The sequence below is a fragment of the Portunus trituberculatus genome, chromosome 17 (genome assembly GCF_017591435.1).
Source record: "Portunus trituberculatus isolate SZX2019 chromosome 17, ASM1759143v1, whole genome shotgun sequence".
NCBI lineage: Eukaryota > Metazoa > Arthropoda > Malacostraca > Decapoda > Portunidae > Portunus > Portunus trituberculatus.
The window spans coordinates 31,927,217-31,946,749 of record NC_059271.1 but is presented as its reverse complement, the minus strand read 5'-3'; the positions used below and the strand labels follow the sequence as shown (position 1 = coordinate 31,946,749).

At 37.4% G+C, this 19,533-nt stretch overlaps 3 protein-coding genes across 5 annotated transcripts in view; 2 read left to right on the top strand and 1 right to left on the bottom strand.

Annotated features, from left to right (window-relative positions):
• LOC123504722 (lactadherin-like) overlaps positions 1-7,127 on the top strand; it is a 177,779-nt gene extending 170,652 nt beyond the window's left edge. For all 3 annotated transcript variants that reach the window (XM_045255474.1, XM_045255473.1, XM_045255472.1), the window contains exons 9-11: positions 576-809; positions 3,858-4,002; positions 4,365-7,127. In XM_045255474.1, coding sequence (XP_045111409.1) covers positions 576-809; positions 3,858-4,002; positions 4,365-4,491 — 506 coding nt within the window. In that variant the 3' untranslated portion in view covers positions 4,492-7,127. The remainder of the gene's footprint in view (positions 1-575; positions 810-3,857; positions 4,003-4,364) is intronic.
• Positions 7,128-9,844: 2,717 nt separating this feature from the next.
• Positions 9,845-14,457, bottom strand: LOC123504724 (transmembrane protein 147-like). The gene is made up of 4 exons (XM_045255475.1): positions 14,139-14,457; positions 12,278-12,413; positions 11,486-11,707; positions 9,845-10,501 (listed from the first exon to the last, which is right to left on the bottom strand). The coding sequence occupies exons 1-4, from the start codon at positions 14,213-14,215 to the stop codon at positions 10,256-10,258; spliced, it is 681 nt and encodes a 226-aa protein (XP_045111410.1). The 5' UTR covers positions 14,216-14,457; the 3' UTR covers positions 9,845-10,255.
• Positions 14,458-14,984: 527 nt separating this feature from the next.
• Positions 14,985-19,533, top strand: part of LOC123504725 (BLOC-1-related complex subunit 8 homolog) — a 28,183-nt gene continuing 23,634 nt past the window's right edge. Inside the window, exon 1 of the mRNA XM_045255477.1 lies at positions 14,985-15,026. The gene's annotated coding sequence lies outside the window, so the exon portion shown is untranslated. The remainder of the gene's footprint in view (positions 15,027-19,533) is intronic.

The window sequence follows — 19,533 nt, the reverse complement described above, 5'->3', positions numbered from 1 at the left end:
GTTCACCCCCCCTATCCGCCGCAAGGTTCTCGGCATGTCCTGCTTAAGTGCTTATTAGGCCACTGTCACATAGAACTATACGGTATAAGGTATACGGTATTTTCTATCCAGAAAATGCAGACTCATTAAAACCTCGCACATGCAATCGATATCCCCAAGCGCCACACACACACACACACACACCTCGAGCCACTGAAGAGAGAGAAATCATAGGTGTCAGAAGTGATGGCGGGAACAACTCTCAGACGAAGGGAAACGGGAGATGATTCACGAACCTATAACCACACACCACCTGTGGCTGACCAGACCAGTGGTTTAATGATTGAATAAGAAGGAAGCAGGCTCAGCAATAATGCAATCTCTCATGCAGAAATGTGGACATTATTCAAAGAAAATAATAAAAGTCTAGAGTTGCCATATATGAGATCGTGCACTTTTATATATATATATATATATATATATATATATATATATATATATATATATATATATATATATATATAGCCATAAGTATTGATTTTTGGTGACTCGCAGAATATTCCTAGTCTCCCTATTTACTCTTTCCTTTCTTACAGTTGAGAACGTGGCTTATAAGGGAGGCACTTGGGTCAACGACAAGAGACACGCGTGGTCTGACTGGAACTACGGGCCTGCGGCGTTAGCAATCGACGGTAACCAGGACACAAACCTGCAGTCATGCGCCGTAGTGGACAACGATCATGTGGACGAGCCTGTGTGGATGGTGGACCTGGGCAAGCGGCGGGAAGTGCGTGGCCTGGTGCTCATCACATGGCAGGGACGGGGCCAAGGTGAGAGTGTGCGCGCGCGCGCTTATGTTCCCGCTGTGTGCAATACCAGCACCTGAATTCATTAGTGATAAGATTCCTTGACGGTACTACATATCTTTATTATTATTATTGTTATTATTATTATTATTATTATTATTATTATTATTATTATTATTATTATTATTATTATTATTATTATTGTTATTGTTATTATTAGCATTATCATTATCATCATCATGGACAAGATCGTATTGTGTGAACGTTCATCTCAGCAATACACGTTTATATTTATTTTATATAATTCGACACAACTAAAAAAAATAATGAGCTTCAATAATTCAACACTTAGAAAAAATAATTAACTTCACTAACAAGCCAATTTCAACTCCCCTATAAAAAGAAACCATCACCCCATTAACTTCAGAGAGAGAGAGAGAGAGAGAGAGAGAGGTGTCTTCTTGCTATTCTTATTCAAAGGTTAAACAACTTTCATGCTGAGGATACTCACACACGACGAAGTTCAACAATACCAACAAGTGGAGCTACTATCCTTGCTATGGCCCTAGACTAGAGTGCTCACACATTGCATAATAGCGGCAGTAAACTCAAAAACATGAGGTACACATGCCAACCATGTACCATAAGCCATTCAGATTATGATCACCTGGCAGCAAACACTGAAGAATATGCACAAACAAAAAGTCAGCACAGATCTCGGAGAAAGGGACCCAGAACTCGGAACCTGATAGTGCTAGCACAATGCCAGCATACCTGGGAAGCAAGACACGAGGAATGCTGACTGTTTGCCAGACCTGGGAGACACACCACAGGAGACAGGACATCTATCTTTCCCAGTTTTCTCCCAGCCACACATCTGGGACAGAAGACAACCAAGCACCAACATGCAGTAGGAGAGAAACAATCTCAGCAAGGAGCCACCACAATGGCCACTCCAGGCACAGACTCACTGTACACCAACTTTCTGAGACCAGCAAATCAAAACTGGTATACAGACATTAACAGCATGGAAACTGCAAGTATGGAAGGAAAGGAAATAGTAGGTGCCCTATTTCACATCCCAAGGTGTGCATGAAATTTGTGAAACACCACTTTGACAGGATGCAGTTATGGAAGAAAGTGTAAGACTGCCCATCCTGTCATGTGCTGGTATTCTATACATAAGAAAGTGTGCACTAACTTAACTTGCCTACAGTACCACGCATCCAGGGCACCAAACAAAAGAGACACCACAGCAGAATAACAGACACCATCTTGGCCCACACAACAGAGAGGGACCAATAGATAAAAACAACTGATTAGCAGGCAGAAGAAAAACAACTTCACCAGAAACACCAAGACAAAAAAATAAGATCCCACTGTTTTTAGGAATCAAAGAGGTGCTGGCATCAGGACAGGAAAAACTATAACAAATGCTAGCCTGTCTTATAAACAAAATAGAAACCTCAGAACCCCAGGAAAAAAAAAAAGAAAAGAAAAGAGCTCTGCCTGCTACTGCAGGTGCTACTGTTTGTAGACCCAGATAAACAATTACAAACTGCAATATATTGGTGAAAGTACTAGGTATACAAAGAAGCATCCATCCTGAGGTTTGGGTGGTTGCTGACTGACTGACTAGCGAGTGTGTGACACGTCATAGGGATGCAGGAACAGTACAGGCAAGCCTTTGTATTTTGTGATTTAATGTCTATATGGGCAAGAGAAGGGACTTCAACAAACACATTTCATCCATAATAAGCCTGTATAAAGTAGAGAAACCTAGAGGTGTACATTCCTCACTCTTTTTCTCAAGCTTAACCTTCTAAACCTTGGTTTAACACAGTCTGTTCTCATGCTGTCCATGATAGAGAGATTGCCCACAAAAGGTACTTGATCTTTCCATCTCCTGAATCTCACAAACTTTATATTTCTTCTTGGAATCATAACAAGTCTGCTCTTCAACTTGCCAAATACTCCTTCATAAATAGAAAATGTCAAAATCTTTCAAACTCAAACTCCACTTGAGACTTCTGGCATCTAGCCAAAAATATCTCTAATAACTTCACTTTTTCATCTTTCCCTCCTTTATTTCATCCTGATGGCACCACTGCCATCTCTTCTGTCTGTAAAGCTGAACTCTTCTCTCAAAACTTTTACTAATAACTACCTTGAATGATTCTAGATGATTCTAGGCTTGTCCCTCCTCCTCCTCATCCCTCTGACTATTTCATGCCTTCAATTAAAATTCATTACATGACTATTTCATGCCTTCAATTAAAATTCTTTGTAATGATGTTTTCCATGCCCTCACTGCCTTACACCCTTGGAAGTCTGACAGACCTGATGGGGTCCCTCCTATTGTTCTCATAAACTGTGCCTCCTAACTTGCACCTTGCCTAGCCAAACTTTTAACTCTGTCTATTGACTTCTACCTTTCTTTCTTACTAGAAGTTTGCCTACATTTGGCCTGCTCCTAAAAAGGGTGACCTTTCTAATCCCTCAAATTACCATCCTATAGCTTTAATCTCTTGCTTGTCTAAAGTTTTTGAATCTATCCTAAATAGGAAGATTTTGAAACGTGTCACTTCACAATCTTCTATCTGATAGTCAGTATGGCTTCCATCTACTGGTGATCTGGCTTTCAATACTGAGTCTTGGTCATCCTCTTTTAGGGATTTCAGTGAAACTTTTGCTGTTGCCTTAGACATATCAAAAACTTCTGATAGTCGGGCACAAAGCTATGATAATTTTGATCAAAACTACCTCCTATGGTTTTTGTCCTTCTCTCTGTAAATTTTTCTCAAGTTTCCTCTCTGACAGTTCTATTATTGTTGTGGTAGATAGCCACTGTTCTCCTAAATCTGTAAACTGTGGTGTTCCTCAGGGTTCTGTTCCACTCACAGTTTTATTAGGTAGGGTGAAATCAAAAGCTTTACCAGTATCGGTATTTGTGTGGACAGGATAAATTTATCAAACTATGACTTAGTTAATAACAAATAAAATGGTAATAGCAACAAATATTGACAAGAAAAGTCTACTATGCTCTTATTTACCGTATTCTTGCGCCCACAGACCAGCAAACCCTGTATAGGGATTATGTGTTCGGCCTCGACCGCCTTACCATTTTTGTGGAGAATCAGCGTCGCCTTGACACCTTATCTCCCGAGGACCACAAGAAGTGCGCCTCCATAACCAGGCTGAACAATGCCCTCTTCAGGTATTAAATTTGCCTTGTATGATCTCCCTCCAGTTCCTCAGATCAATAAAGTATGTTGGAAGTGTTGAGTCTGAGGTGACTGTGTTTGGTTTTGTGGGTCATATTTGTTTCAAAGTCGTATCTCCATCTCAAGACATTGCAAGAATCAGCCATTTAATTTTGGTGAATGTTTGTCTTGTTAAAAATTTTGTGTTTTCGTGTCTATATTGTTCTCTCTCTCTCTCTCTCTCTCTCTCTCTCTCTCTCTCTCTCTCTCTCTCTCTCTCTCTCTCTCTCTCTCTCTCTCTCTCTCTCTCTCTCTCTCTCTCTCTCTCTCTCTCTCTGTATAAATAAATATGTTCAGACCTCATTCCACTGTACAGGGAACGGGTGCATGTGGAGTGTCCACAACCAATCAAGGGGCGGTACCTGTACATCAAGGCTAGCGGGGTGGCCAACAGGTGGCACCGGGTCTTCTCCATGGTGCTGTGCGAAGTGATGGCGTACTGACTCACCTGAATCGCCTTCAAGCACTGCACCACCCAGCTTCAGCCTCAGCCTCCCCTCCTTAATCCAATCGCAAAGGAATGAAAATATTTCCTCATGCAAACTTATACTAATTATAACTTTTTTCCAATAATGAAGCTTCAGAAATGTGTTCATAACAATAATAAGTGATGCTGCAGAACATACGGAGTAAATTGTGCCATAAGTGAGACAAGACATAGAAAAAAATAAGTGTCTCGTTAGACAACTGATCATCGTGTTACTGTTTACAGGAAGTAAGATGTCTGAGATGAAAAGGCAAGACAAACTATGAGGCCAAGAGAGGTGGAGCTTCCTGGCACCACCTTGGCTAAGGTCCAGTCAGAAACCCAGACTGATTGATTATTGTTATTTTTATGCCTCAGGAACAAGGTCATAAGGCACCGAGACCTGGTATGGATGAAAGTGACCATGAATCTCAAGTGCTTTGTCTTGTGATGCATTTATAAATGTGTTTAAATGTTGCATTAAAATGTTCCTCTTTCTCATAGCGTGACACAGCACACCCTGTGCGACAGACTGGTGGACGCATTGCAAGTGCAGGCCTGGGTGTGACTGTTTAGGCCTGTGATACAGTAGACAAGAAAAAGTTATGTACATACACAAAAGAGTTTATCTCATTTAAAATTAATATTTGTCCACATTTAATCCATTCACAAAGTTTCAACATGTGCATCATTATGTGAACATAGTGTGTGTGTATCATTATATGAACATAAAGTGTGTGTGTGTGTGTGTGTGTGTGTGTGTGTGTGTGTGTGTGTGTGGGTGCGCATGCACTTATGTGTACACCTTCATGCATGCACCCATCAGCTTGCATGACATGTAGGTATCCCAGAATTGGAACAGAGCAGGTGAAGAAGCAGTGCTCATGACTGTTGGATGCTTCCTGTTGTTAGCAAGGGTTGCAATATGATGTCTATCAGTTGTTAGGATGTTTGCTCATTATTTATGAACCCGTAATATATGTACGTACGTATACATGATGACTCATGTCATTAACTACGGTAGTATGATATAGCAAAGATGAAAGTAACTAACTGCTTGTGTTTGAGGGTCGGGTGCCTTCAATTTTCTTTCAGTTGTATGGCAGCAGCATCTTTCCTACAAAGTTGTACAGGACAAGACAAAAACTGTAAAGTAAATGTGGATATTAACAATATCCAAATCTGGTTTGGCCTCAGCTAACAATACCATATTTTGTATTTGTCAATGTTCTATAACTGAGCGGTGGTGGTTTCTTTTCATTATCATAACAAACACATCTTGTTTGCAGCACCAAGGCAGAGCAACAAATGGGAACACTGAGGAAAATTAATTTGTTTTCGTTTTGCAAGCTATGCTTAGGCATCTTTCACAAACATGTAATAAATTAATAAATTTTTAATTTGAACAGTGCCTATTGCATTCACACTCGATCACCTATTTTGAATAAAAATCTTTCAAGAGCAGTTGCACAAAATGCTTAAGCCATCTCACATTATTACATTCCAAAATGACAGGGACATTCCTCAGAGGCATCACTCCCAGCCAAGCTAGTTTTTACAATTTGCAAAAAATGGACCACTTCCCATCATTAATTTGTCAATTTTACCTCAACTCACTGATTAAAATGTATTAGCATCACTCTTATCAATCCTTCCACTGCCCCCATGTTGCATCAACTATAAATAGGAGATGCTTTCCCTTTGGGGGTTGTATTCAGTACTTGCTCACCACCTTGCTCTCACAAGTCAATAAATACTACACAGATAGCCTTGTATGTACTGCACAGTAGAAGTCTGCTTTAACTAATTACAAAATATGATCTGCTGCTATTGATTGAAAATGTATAATTATCACTGCCTAATTTTACAGTAGCCACACAGAAATAATTTGCCTGTGGAGGTTAAGGTTAGCTTACTTTACATGTGTACCCATTCATTACAGGAGAGATAGTACTTGTGTGCTGCTGCTGTTGAATTGTCCAGTTTGCCAAAGACACTTTTCTCCCATCTCCTGGAATCAAGTATACATTTCCCAAAATAACTTACACAAAAGACTTAAGAAAAATTTTTCCCTCCCTATTAAGTGAAAAATCTAATGAAGCAATGTATTACTTAAGGATAAAAGAATTCAGATTCCTTTAAGAATTTCCTTGTATAAAAGTGTATTAAATGTATGTACTGTACATAGATAGTCATTCTTTGCCTTTTAATTATATAGATATAGATACTGTCAAAATCTTGTATAGTTCAAAATATTTGTTTTCCTTTCATCAGCCTAAGTGGTCATGACGTTTTACTCTCTGAGGTTTCAGGAAGTTTCATGAATCACGTAATAATGAGAGAAAAGTAATAGTAATTTATGTCTCCAATTAATAATAATAGAACATTTAACACTGGTAATAAGGTAGCAGGCATTCATAGAGACGAATGTGTGGGGGTGTGTGTTGGGTGGGTGTGTTTGTGGGTGTGTAATATATATCATTAGTCTTCCTGTAAGAATTTAAGAACTGTTTGATTCGTGGTCTTGAAGATTTTCTCCACCCATTTGAACATGTAATGTGTATATGTTGCTCAGTATGTTGAAGTTTATCAGTAAACATTTCTCTCCTCCAACACTTGACTCTCATTCTGCATCTCTAAGAACTTCCTCAGTGCCGAACATGGCCCCTTGGATACTAAATAACAAATCAACAAGGTTTCCATCTGATTTATAGGATAAGTGTACTGTACTTTGTTAAGGTCTTTATCTTAATGATTAATTTATGTTTGTTATCTAGTGTAAACATGTTTACTACAAGCACGACAGTTTGTTCACGGCTGCCAGATCATTTAATTCAGTGTGTGGAAAACTCAGAACACACTTGTTTATGGAATTAGATACTTTAGCAGGACTGAGAACACCCACAATTTCTTAATGTGTAAATCACCATATACACCTTTCACCTCCATTCACAATTTTCCAAACCTCTGTCATTAGTCAATTTCAAGCCTTCTTTCCATCTTTTCCATCCTTACTTGCATCTCTCATTTCACCACTCCCCAGCTCAATAATCCTTTTTTTCATTACAGTCTATAATTCTTCATTCATCCTTTCCAAAACAAGAAAAATTCATCTGTCTTACCTCTGAAACAATCTCAGTTGGAGGGGTAAACAAAACATAAGCCAAGATAGCCCCTTCTTCCCCACATCTATTTCCTCTACTTTCAGTCCTCTTCCTTTCTCATAGAGTAAGGCTATGCCTCCTCCCAGTGTCTCCTGTGTTCTACACCCCTTTCCTATCATGACATTTGCATCCCTCCATTCGAAAGTCATCTCTCAGGTGAGTCTCAGTCAAACTTCCACTCACTGAGTTCCTTGCATACATCTTCAAACTTCCCCAATCATCATCCTCTCACATTCATACAGACAATCTTCACACATTCACTTGCCTGATTAGTTTCTTCTCTTCCGTGTCTGCTGTCATCTGTTGGTTCTCCTTGTCAGGCCTCCTTCACATAGCACACCGGCCTTGCCCTCATCCACTCAGCCAGTCACCGTCCCAGCTCTTGGTTTCTGTTGTGGTTGAGGTGGATGCCGTCTCTGTCATAGAGCTGGTCCTCATCCAGGTCCCATTTAGGTCCAGGAAGCTGACGTTGCCCTTCTTTGCCAGCCATTCTATCTTCAGCTTCAGGACTTCCTTGCAGAGCATGCGGTTCGTCTCTCTTCTTACTTTCTTGTACTGTGATCCTTCACATACACACAGCAGGAACCACACCACAGCATACACTTATCTTCTTGTCTTCTGCTGCCTTGACTGCCTCTACTACTTCTTTCACCATCTTTTTCAGTGCCGAATGCCTCCAGGTTGTTGCCTCCTCCTTAGATAACCACCAGGCTTTGGTCTTCACAGTTACTAATCTTGATTTCAAACCATAAAACTAATTTGTTCTGCATAGATGTTTACTGAATCACAAATAGCTAATGGAGAATGGCCATCCCGATGAGTTATTTTTAGTCTAAAGTCATACCATATTCTGGCTATGGCAAGACACAGCTTAGGGACAGTGATGAAAGCACCACAACACCCTTGGGCTATTTTGGTTTCGGCCATAAATTTTCTTTTTTCTCATACAAACCAAACAAATATAACTGAACACTTTCCTTGTGAAGCATTAACCTCTGCAGAGGCAAGGTGAAATGGGTGTTAAGGTTTTGTGCTCAATACACCAAGCAACTATATTTTGCTCTATGTAATGATGTTGGTCATATAAACTCAAGTAACTATAAGAAATACCATGGTAAAATAACAAGAGAAAAATACTAAAAAGAGTAAAAGCATGGTAAATCAATAGATACATTGTAATGCAGCATTTAAAGATGACAGCTCTCTACTGCAAGACGATGCTGACCATCTCCTGAATTAACCAGCCGACAGACACTGAAAACTCCTATTGCTAGTTATGCATTTCTGTTTGAGAGAGAGAGAGAGAGAGAGATGGGGGGGGGAGGTGTTGGCAAAGTGCAGATGACATAAACAAAGACTCCCCAATCACTTGATTCTTGTCTTCATTTACCAGTCTTTGGAGGTCTACAGTTTCATTTCTTTCTTCTTTTAACTGAGGGAAATTTAGTATGAAGTGAACTAGGTTTTCTTCTAGATGACATAATGAACAAATTGCTTACTCAGCACTGGCAGAAAATAACATCACAACCACATCACTGAACCTACCTCTCTCTCTCTCTCTCTCTCTCTCTCTCATACTCCTTCCTAAAAGTACTTGTTCACATTGCATATTACTGCCTTAGATTAGCTGTGAGGGTGGCCATATGATGAGCTTGCAACAGGACAATAGTCCATCGATGGACTACATATGTAAAGATATCAGCACTCGGTCGCACTTCCTTGCACAACCTGCCATGTTAAAGATGGGGAAGACTTTTCTATAGAGAACACACCTTGATTTTTACCTCTACGGTGATATGGAACAAAAGTTAATAGGATTTCAGAAATCATTTCAGAAACTCACCAATTTAGACAGACAGAGGGTAAGGAGGTGAGAGAGGTTAGGAGGGGAAACCACATCATGTAAATTCATCTATCTAATTTTTATAACTGTATACCTTTTAAATAATAATTAACTCTTTTATTTCTGGATTGAGCATTGAATAAGATTGTTTAAATGTTCAAAATATTTTTTTTGTTATTAAAAGAATAAATTACCGAAAAGGAAAAATTAGGGGGTTAAGGGTCTCGCAGACAAACCGCTCTCAGGAATGGACAATTCGCAGTAACCCCTGAAGTATTCATTATTGTGAAGCACCACTGTATAAGGCTATTTTAGTAATAATAAAAAAGTATACTTTTATTTACAAAAACCATGGGTACAAATAACAAAACTGTTTATCACTAGAAGAATGAAAATGAGACCTCTAAAGTTAGTAATCAGGATAGAACATGAAAAAGTACTAGATACAGTTATAATAACAGCTGATGCAGCAACACTCAAACAGTGGTAGGTGATTGGAATGAATACGATAATTTAGTGTTATGCAAAGTTAACAGGGAGCTTTAAACATTTTCTAAATTCATGGATAGAGATTGTAGCTAACCATATGTATACATAAGCAAAAATGAAAATAAATGAATAAATAAAGGAAGATGTACAGATAATTACATATAAGCCATGACTTCCATAAAAAAAAATAAAGAAAAATTCAATCACTTAAACAAAATTACCATACCTGGAGGTCAAGACTTGCATTAACCACATGTGTGTGTAATAAACACATGTGAGGCAATAAGGGCTGTGCATAATGTAGTTGTGGCATTGGCAGCTAAGAGTGTGAATCCCGCTGGTTGAGAGCCCATCAGGAGGGTTAGCACTTGTGGCAGCAATGGCCGATAAACACACCCAGCTAGTAACACTGCAGCAATAGGACGCACAGGAGGAGCCAGGTCCACACGCCACCACAGCCATACCAGGAGTGCCAAATTAAGATGATGGACCTGTAGGAAATAATAGAAGGCATACATAGAGAAAAAAAAGTTTAAAATTGCCATTTTTTAATGTCCAGCAGGATCTTTAAATTTACCTTGCTCAGTGATGCTGCCAGACGTACGACTTCTGAATGAGGCTTTTTTAATCATTTTATCGATATTTTTCTCCTACGAGACATGTGTAAAATGGTTACATATTCATAAATTAACCCATGTTTTATGAAATGAAAAATACAAAAAAATATTTGTAAATACTGTAAATATAATGTAAAAAATAATTTGCTCAGTTTACCACAAAATATTGTTTATTATTTTTTCTTTCAGTATCTAAGCTTTTTAGTATTGCAGCAGGGTGTGATATTCTTCAAAACAAGGCTCAATGCATAGAGCTACATCACATTCATGACAATAATACCAAATGTTGCTCCATTTTTTTTGGGTCATGCTAAGGCGACAGGGAGGGGTGGGGGAGGGGGATGACTAACCCATGTCAGAATGGCGAGAAACTGTGCTGATATATGCTAGACACATCAAAGAACACAAATATTGAAGCTGGAGGGAATTTCAAATGCATGTAAACCGAAAAAGGGACGAACGTACTTGTACGTGATTGACCACAGACAGTAAGCAAAGACTCCACGTACATGTACGTGGTTGACCTCTTACGGGTTAAAAGAGAAAGTTTTTATCAAATAAAAAATACACGTGTCAAAAAACATTCCTTCAATACTCTTGTGTCACTTTTGAGGGTCAATGGCAGTGTGTCAGGATGCATGGAGTATTTTCTAGCAACCCTGAGACTACTAGTAATCAGTAGTGAAGTCCAGCCTAAAGATGGGATGCCTTATTTGTAATCATAAATATTATTTAGTTGGTGTATCACTGTGACAATTTCAGGGAGTCCCACTGTATAACAAGAACAATGTGTAAATATGAAAAAGCAATTAAGCTTTAGCTACATTAAATTTAAAAGCTGTAACAACAACAACTTACCAGGCTTATGTTAGCATCAAGGCTGATTTGAATGTACTTCCAGTCAAATTCAAGGCCACGTGCACCCACCCACAGTGGCAGTGCTCGTGTTAGGAGTAGGTCTGCTGCAGCCCAACCTAGGCCTGTAATCAGCACCTTGATGTGACCAGCACCTGGCACTCGGCTTAGCACCACACTCATTCCCATCACATCACCAAAGTCTACAGTTGTCTTTACAAGCTCCTGCAAAGGTTGTGACAAATTAATTACAAAAACCTTTTTACAAATTAATGTAAAAATTATGGATAATGAAAGAAAAATAGAACTCTAGGGTTATGATCAAAGAAAAGATAGAAAAAAGTGTCAAATTTGGAGTGATGGTGCCAACATTCAAGCATACAAGTAAAACATTAATTCAAGATAAGACCTAAGCATTAGAAATAGGCAATAAGAAGAGGAGAGAAGGATATAAAGAAAAAAAAAACTATGAATGGAAGATGGAGGGTTTTTATAAAAAACTCTGGAACTCCCTGCCTGCTTCTGTATTTCCATCTACTTATGACCTGAACTCATTTCTGAGTAAGGTTTCAAAACATTTGGTTTTACTGGAGAAAAATTATCAGTATTACTGGCACAAAAAAAGTAGCGCATCACAGGAAAGCAGACATTATTCTGAGACACTTTTCTTCTATGCACTTTCCCTAACAAATTACTTATTTAAGATTAATGCTAATAAGATGGTGTTCATTATGCCTGTTACAATTTTGCTTCTATCACTAATACAACTAATGATACCATGATAAAGATTCTTACAGTGAGAAGGCCAGAAGCCTCTAAAGGACCATCCAAAGTTGGGAAGAAAGTGGCCAACAGCAGCATCTTGCAAAGCTGGACAAGAAGGTACATGCCACCAACCTGGACACACTTCCAAAATGCCCCATACTCTGTCCTGCAACAAGAAATGTACAATTAGCAGGAGGCTAGAACATTTTGTCCATCATTAGCTGTCATCCACAAATTAATTAGTTATGGAAAGTTTTCATAACTACTGGTTGTCAACACAGACAACATTTGACATGTCCCCTTCTCTCATTCTATATACATAAAAAAAACAATGAATTTATACAAAATATTTTCAATATAATTCCTTCTAAGTAGTAATACGGATAATATCAAATTTCATTTATGAACTAAGTTGATTTTCCAGTAAATTGCCATTTAGGTTTATTCAAGTAATCTCCAGGTTTACTGATTGGAAGTATATTAATTCAGATGACAGTAAGCATGAAGCCATGTTTGTGCCACTTGAAAGTCCAAATTACATAGAACAAATTCCTAGTCTACTGAAAGAACAATTCTAATTAAATATAGGCAACTTGAGTGTCCTGGTGATTAGTAATGCTGTAAGTCTAACCAAAACAAACATCCTATTCGCCCACGCTGGTTTTCCTTGGGAAACACTTTGTTGGACAACCAGTTGATTTTTGCTTCAGTGTTCATCTCTATGCCATGAGCAATGGATTATGGTAACTGTACACTACAACAGCTGAAGAGTTGATTAATTTGGTGCTTGATTATCTTGCTGCATTGTTTGTTTTGAGAAAGAGATGCTAAAATCTTCACGAAAATAACAATATCCTTATATCATGATATTACTGAGAATGTTATGTCACACTATATAGTAGAGTTATGTTTTTATCTTTTTCATTGTCAAATCAATAGATTTTATAATCGTAATATGGCATATTCAAAATATTGATAACAAAATGACTAAACAATCACAATAAAACAAACTTGTTTTGATCAACTTTTCCCAAAATTATCCATAGCTACAGGATATTGAAAAGTCAATACAGAATTTCAATAGTATCATAATAATCAATGTTCTATGCATATGTATGCACCTTGGATTTACTACAACAATATTTTACCTCAAGTCACAAGGGAAACATGCAGTAGTGACAACATCAGGTGGATTAGTAATGAAAACTCCACACTGCTTGCTATCGCTACTGAAGTCTTTCCTTCCCTTTGTTTTCTAGATCAAAATGAGATCATTACTATGATATATATATATATATATATATATATATATATATATATATATATATATATATATATATATATATATATATGCAGGTTAGGTTAGGTTTAAGTTCGCATTTAGTTTTTGTTAAATAGGTAAGTTTCAATAGGCTTGCGTATCCATCAGTAACTAGCAGAAGCAGAGAGTACTCTCCACAGCAGTAACAGTCAAAATTTGGACTTCTGTAGTACTTAATGATAACAAAACTATTTTCTTCTGGTACATTTTGGTCTGTTTTGTATTCCTTTTTTTTCCATCGCAATACAGTACTTTCTGATGGGATAGACTGTGCTTTTCGGGGAAGGGGGATATAAAAATACTACTAATATGCCAGGGAAACGAGGTACACTGATTCTTTCAAAAAAGTCGAAAATTACCTGAAAAAAGTTTTCATCCTGAAGTGAGTATGATGTAAGATTGTAGATTAACCAAAACGCCAATCAGATTCACTCAAAAAACATTCAATTCACAGGAAACTAAAATAAAATAAAGGTACATTTTGTATAAATAGCCATCCTTTTCCACACCAAGAAATTTGATCAAGCTTCTTACTGGTATTTGACATTAATGGTACACATAAACACTTACATTCCAGAGTATTTGTAGGTGAGGAAGTAAGGTCCGTAGGCCAGCGCCAGGCAGTTTCCAAAATGGAAAAAAGTCATTATTACTGAGTGGAGGTAGATGGAGAAATATTTCTTAGGTTACTATTTCTTAACTTCTCTCCCTTCTTTCGATTACTTCTTCATTCCTTCTTGTCAATCGATCATATGAATGACTCTGTGCTCCTTAATGTTTCCTTCACAATATCCATACTAATGAACCACTCATTTATGTAGGCAATGTTACGCCGGTCACTAGGGATGTGTGTTGTTGTCGAATGGCGATTGTGACAGATGATACTCGTGATGCGGCTTGCGCCATCAGTGTTGCCACTCTAGTATTTCATTATTCCAAAGATAAGCCCTTAAAAATACCAAGATCGGCTAAAGTATTTCAAGATTTATAGTAAATATAAATCGATATAAAAATGAAATCAAGTTTATAACTTACTTTTTTTTTCAGAGACACAAACGATCTTCTTCGCTGGTAGCCTCTGTATCATCAGGATAGTTGAGCATTGTCTTGCCTTTTCTTCTGTTTTGTCATCTTTTTGTTAGGTCATTTGTTTCATGCAGTCATTACTATTTTCTTTTTCTTCTATCTTCTCTCTTGGCACTGTGCTATAGCGAGTTTTTTTTTTTTTTTTTTTCTTTTGAATTTCTCCTTTTAACTCTGTTTTATATGGAACCTGACTCTCTTCCTTTGTACAGTTGTGACTACCTTTGGCTACTGTCATATTGTCAGTGTGTTCGGCTCAAGGATTCTATGGTTCGGCTTCAGTCACAGATTGACATAGCTCTCGGTGTGAACATGCCCATAGCAAAGTTGGCCCGCCTCTGCGGCATACTGCAAAGCGTGTCTTGCCTACGTCCCGTGAGTATCTCAGTATCTCGTATTAGTGTTTCTATCGTGTTGTTGTGTTGAGGAGTGGCTTGTATGCGGCAGGTATTTTTTTTTTTTTTTTTAATGGGGGCAGGTATGGGAAAGGGAGTACGAATATATATTTAGACGATAAATCTCTTTTCTTGGTGAGATATAAATAAAAAAAAAAAAACAATAATGTAGGCTAAAATTCAGTGAACAGTGCTACTAGAGTTGTGATCGGAGTTCTTGCGAGCTCCAACAGACTCAGCAGTACATCCAGCCTGGCCAACCTCTGGAATAAGTCTGAATGAGGAGTGAGGAATGAGGATTCGACCTGGGTGAGGGATTCGACAGATTAACAGTAACATGGGAAAGATCACTGTCTAGAAGGGTAAGATTTCCCTTAGTGTTTATCGAGTCACCTTCAGATATTACTATAACCAATGAGGACAGAAGAGCCAAACCTCCGCCATGAGGGAGGGGTTTGTGTTTTGACAGTAGAGCATGCAGTTTTGGACCACTAAGACGGCTTATAGGTACCTATAATAAAAGTGAGAGAAAGAATCTGGTAGTAGAAAGATGTTTTATTAATTATAACAAGTAAATACTCTACTGCTAAAATTGACAGACAGTGTCCCTATAAAACTACTTAAGAAAATATTTACCTCTGGCCACAACCACGCGCTGCCTAAGAGCATGGGACCATTACATTTCCCTCCCTACATGCACCTTACCATAGCAAGTGGTTGCATTTATGTCACTTTTCAATTTTCTTTTTCGACCTTATGATATGAATTTGGCTTTCCATCTCTCCCGAGCCATGATCATATTTGCATTGTTACCTGAATTGAATTACATACCTGACAATGTTTATTGTAGATAAATGAAAAAAAGTTTCTTTAGATCAAGAAACTAATCATTAGAGTATATAGACAAAAATGGATCTTCCTATTAATTCTTTGAAAAGCAGTTGTACACAAATCCCTTACACATTGCAGCCATGATATGGAATTGTACTCTACGAAATCTATAAGAAGAAATGGAAAAAGAAAAAAAAGCGTAATCGATATCAATTACCTAACTAGATTATAGTATAAACATGCAGTAAAAAATAATGTTTGACGTAATCATACATCTATTAGCCTAAAGTTACAGGAATTGTTAATATTACTGAGCATAGCCCAATGGAAATACAGTTTAGCAAATTGTTTTCTTAGCTCACGGACAAAGAACACCGATTAACAAAATTTAGATTAAGTTTCCTACTATTCAAATGGGCAATATTAAAACCACAATAAGAAAATAAATAAATAGAGTTTGTAATTTAATCATCTGTAGGCTACATGTTGGTGCAGATTATAGCAGAGAATTGGAGCCGCGGAATAACACGACACTAACTTGTTGCCTCCGACAAGTTAGATCTATTTAGATTGTCATTAACGAAACAGTTCTCCGTGTCAACCAACCAGTGTCGAGGTGGTGGTGATTTGCTAGCTGAGATGACAGTATCCTAGTATTTCAGATGGCTATTAAGTTCTAAAGCAAAGTGGTTAACAAGTGGTACATATAAATTTGTGTAATTGGATCTCTCTCTCTCTCTCTCTCTCTCTCTCTCTCTCTCTCTCTCTCTCTCTCTCTCTCTCTCTCTCTTCCATTTCATAGTATTATATAAGTATGATCTCCCTGTGGTGAACTAGTCATTTATCCTGTATGAGGTTGCACTATCCGGCTGCGTACAACGTGTGCCGTGTTGGTGGCGGTTAGTTGTAGTCGTCATAGTCGTCATTATTCGTGCACAGACAATAGAATACGGACACCAACAGCATTATACCTGAAAGAGAAGAGTCGGTTGTATACAGCTGAACATCATAAGGTAAATTCTACTTCCAATCTTGCCAAAGTACATTATTATTTTTTTAGAGAGAAAATTTCTTTGAAGGATATGCAAAACATTCTTTAATGACTTTTTTTTTTATTCTTATTATGCTTATTCACTTCTCTACTATCTTTGCCTTATTCTTTTGTTGTCTAGAGTGGTAATCTCAATCTTTGAAATATTCTCAGAGAGAGAGAGAGAGAGAGAGAGAGAGAGAGAGAGAGAGAGAGAGAGAGAGAGAGAGAGAGACTTACTGCCAATAACGAGCACGATGGGTCCGAGAAAGCCCATGACGGCCATGCCTTGGATCATCACCATAATGTAGGAGTCTGTGGGGGCGTAGGCAAGCACCGTCATGATGAAACCCGACACGAACAGCGAGAAGCCCAAGTAGGCGAAGATGAGTAGCGGCACCTGTCCCACCCTAGGCTGCGGAAAGACACGGGACATTACGTGCACTACTTCCTTCTCGATTCATTATATTCACTATAATAAGTGGCAAAGATTGATAAGATTTGATACTGAATGGAATAAAGAGTATTAATATTTTGCGATTACACGGATTTCATGTGTTGATGGTATTACAGGGATTTCACTTCACGCAAAGTATTAGCCTGTTCGCAGGTAGGGTGGTAGATATCTATTTGTGCTATAATTTTTAATTTTCTCTGATTTCCCGGGGCAAAGGTTAGCCACACCAGCTCATCACATTGGAATGATATATATATATATATATATATATATATATATATATATATATATATATATATATATATATATATATATATATATATATATATATATATATATATATATATATATATATATATATATATATATATATATATATATATATATATATATATATATATATATATATATATATATATATATATATATATATATATATATTATAAGATTATAAAGGGTAAATTAAAAATATCCAAAAAACATGCAACTCCTATTTCTGAAAAGGACGACACTGTATGAGTTATGACGTGTTGTTATTCACAGAAAGCCGTTTCTTCTTTCGTCTTTCTAGCAGTACTTTATGTAATATTATAACGAAAAACCCTTTTCATGATTTTAGTGAAGGTCAAAAGAAAAAAATCCACTATCAATCACAATGTCAGCCAGAAAGGCCGAAAAGCAATCCATTCGTGAGCACGTGTATCTTCGTGTTTTTGTGATCATACAGCAATAGCTTTACAAGGATTGCACTTAAATATTCATAAGGGGCCATCTTTTCATGATTCGACAAGGATAACGAACTACCAATGGGGAAAGGATTCTTGAAAATTCGTGCTGTCATGATTCTAATGACATTAACAATAGCAAATATATAGACTATGCACTATTAATGAGAAAAATGTTCATTAAGATCTTTCTATAGTTTCCATGGAGAAGTCAGTATTAATAAAGTGGCAAAAAAGTTAGAAAACGAAAGAGTGAAAGAGGGTTTTTCCTGTAAAAGACTGACGTAATTCCTCATTCTGCATCATTGGCATTAGAGAAAAAGGAGACTTAGAAACACAAGAGGGCGTTGTGTCCTGAGAGATTTGTAGTATCGTCGCTTCTTGGAGTCATGACAGCTACCCACCTTTTCGTCAATGTTGTAACCCATGACTGCGGTCCTTCTGCGGGAGGAAAAAAACAGATACATAATAATAAGAGAACACTTTAACTTTCTAATTGCTAATCATAGTGTAACATGATTTGAATTATCGCGGCTTATCTTCTTGAGTAAAATTAAAACTTCAATCACTAAAGAATAAGAACATAAGAATATAAGGGAGCTGTAAGAAGTCAAGAGGCCCACAAGTGGCAGTTCCTCTACGAAAAATATCTACGATTTCCACCAGCCATTTCCATCCTAAAACTTCAATCACTAAAAGTCACATAACAATATAATGGACCTGTAAGAAGTCACGAGGGCTACAAGTGGCAGTTCCTGTACGAAACATACCTACAATTTCCACCAGCCATTTCCATCCATAAATCTCGATTGCTGATATCATTCCTTTTGCTTTCGGTTTTATCTTTCCAGATTATGCTCCAATCATATGCTAATCCACTTCATAAAGATAAAGAAGGTACGTAGATCAAGTAGATTATTAAGTAGATGTCAAATAGAGTGAAAACTTATTTCTATAAATTAGATTTCAGACAAAGATGAGAGGCATTGTTGTAACTGGAGGCTGCCACGACTACTTGTGTGTGTGTCTGTCGCTTGAAATTCCACCTGATGTCCATATATTTTAATTTATGTGGTACTGATAACTTATTTGCATTGTATATTGGATTTAAGACAGGAATCATAGGTCAAGGTATAACTAATGAATATCATAATTACGAGTTTTGGATCTCGTTAGAAATTCCACAAGAAGGTCACTTATAACTATTCCTGTAGCGCTGACAACTTTTAGCTATATTACGGAGTTGACCATTTGACTGCTGGACATTCGTTTCTCATTATCCTGTACACTATTACGGGCAATTATTTTTTATTGAAATAAAATTTGTTTCCTAAAAATAAAAGGTAAAATATAAAAGAAACTGTGGGTAATATTTTTCTTTTGTATCTCTATGCATACTCGAGTCTTATACTGCCCTTAGTGTTGCCAAAATACGAGCGTAGCA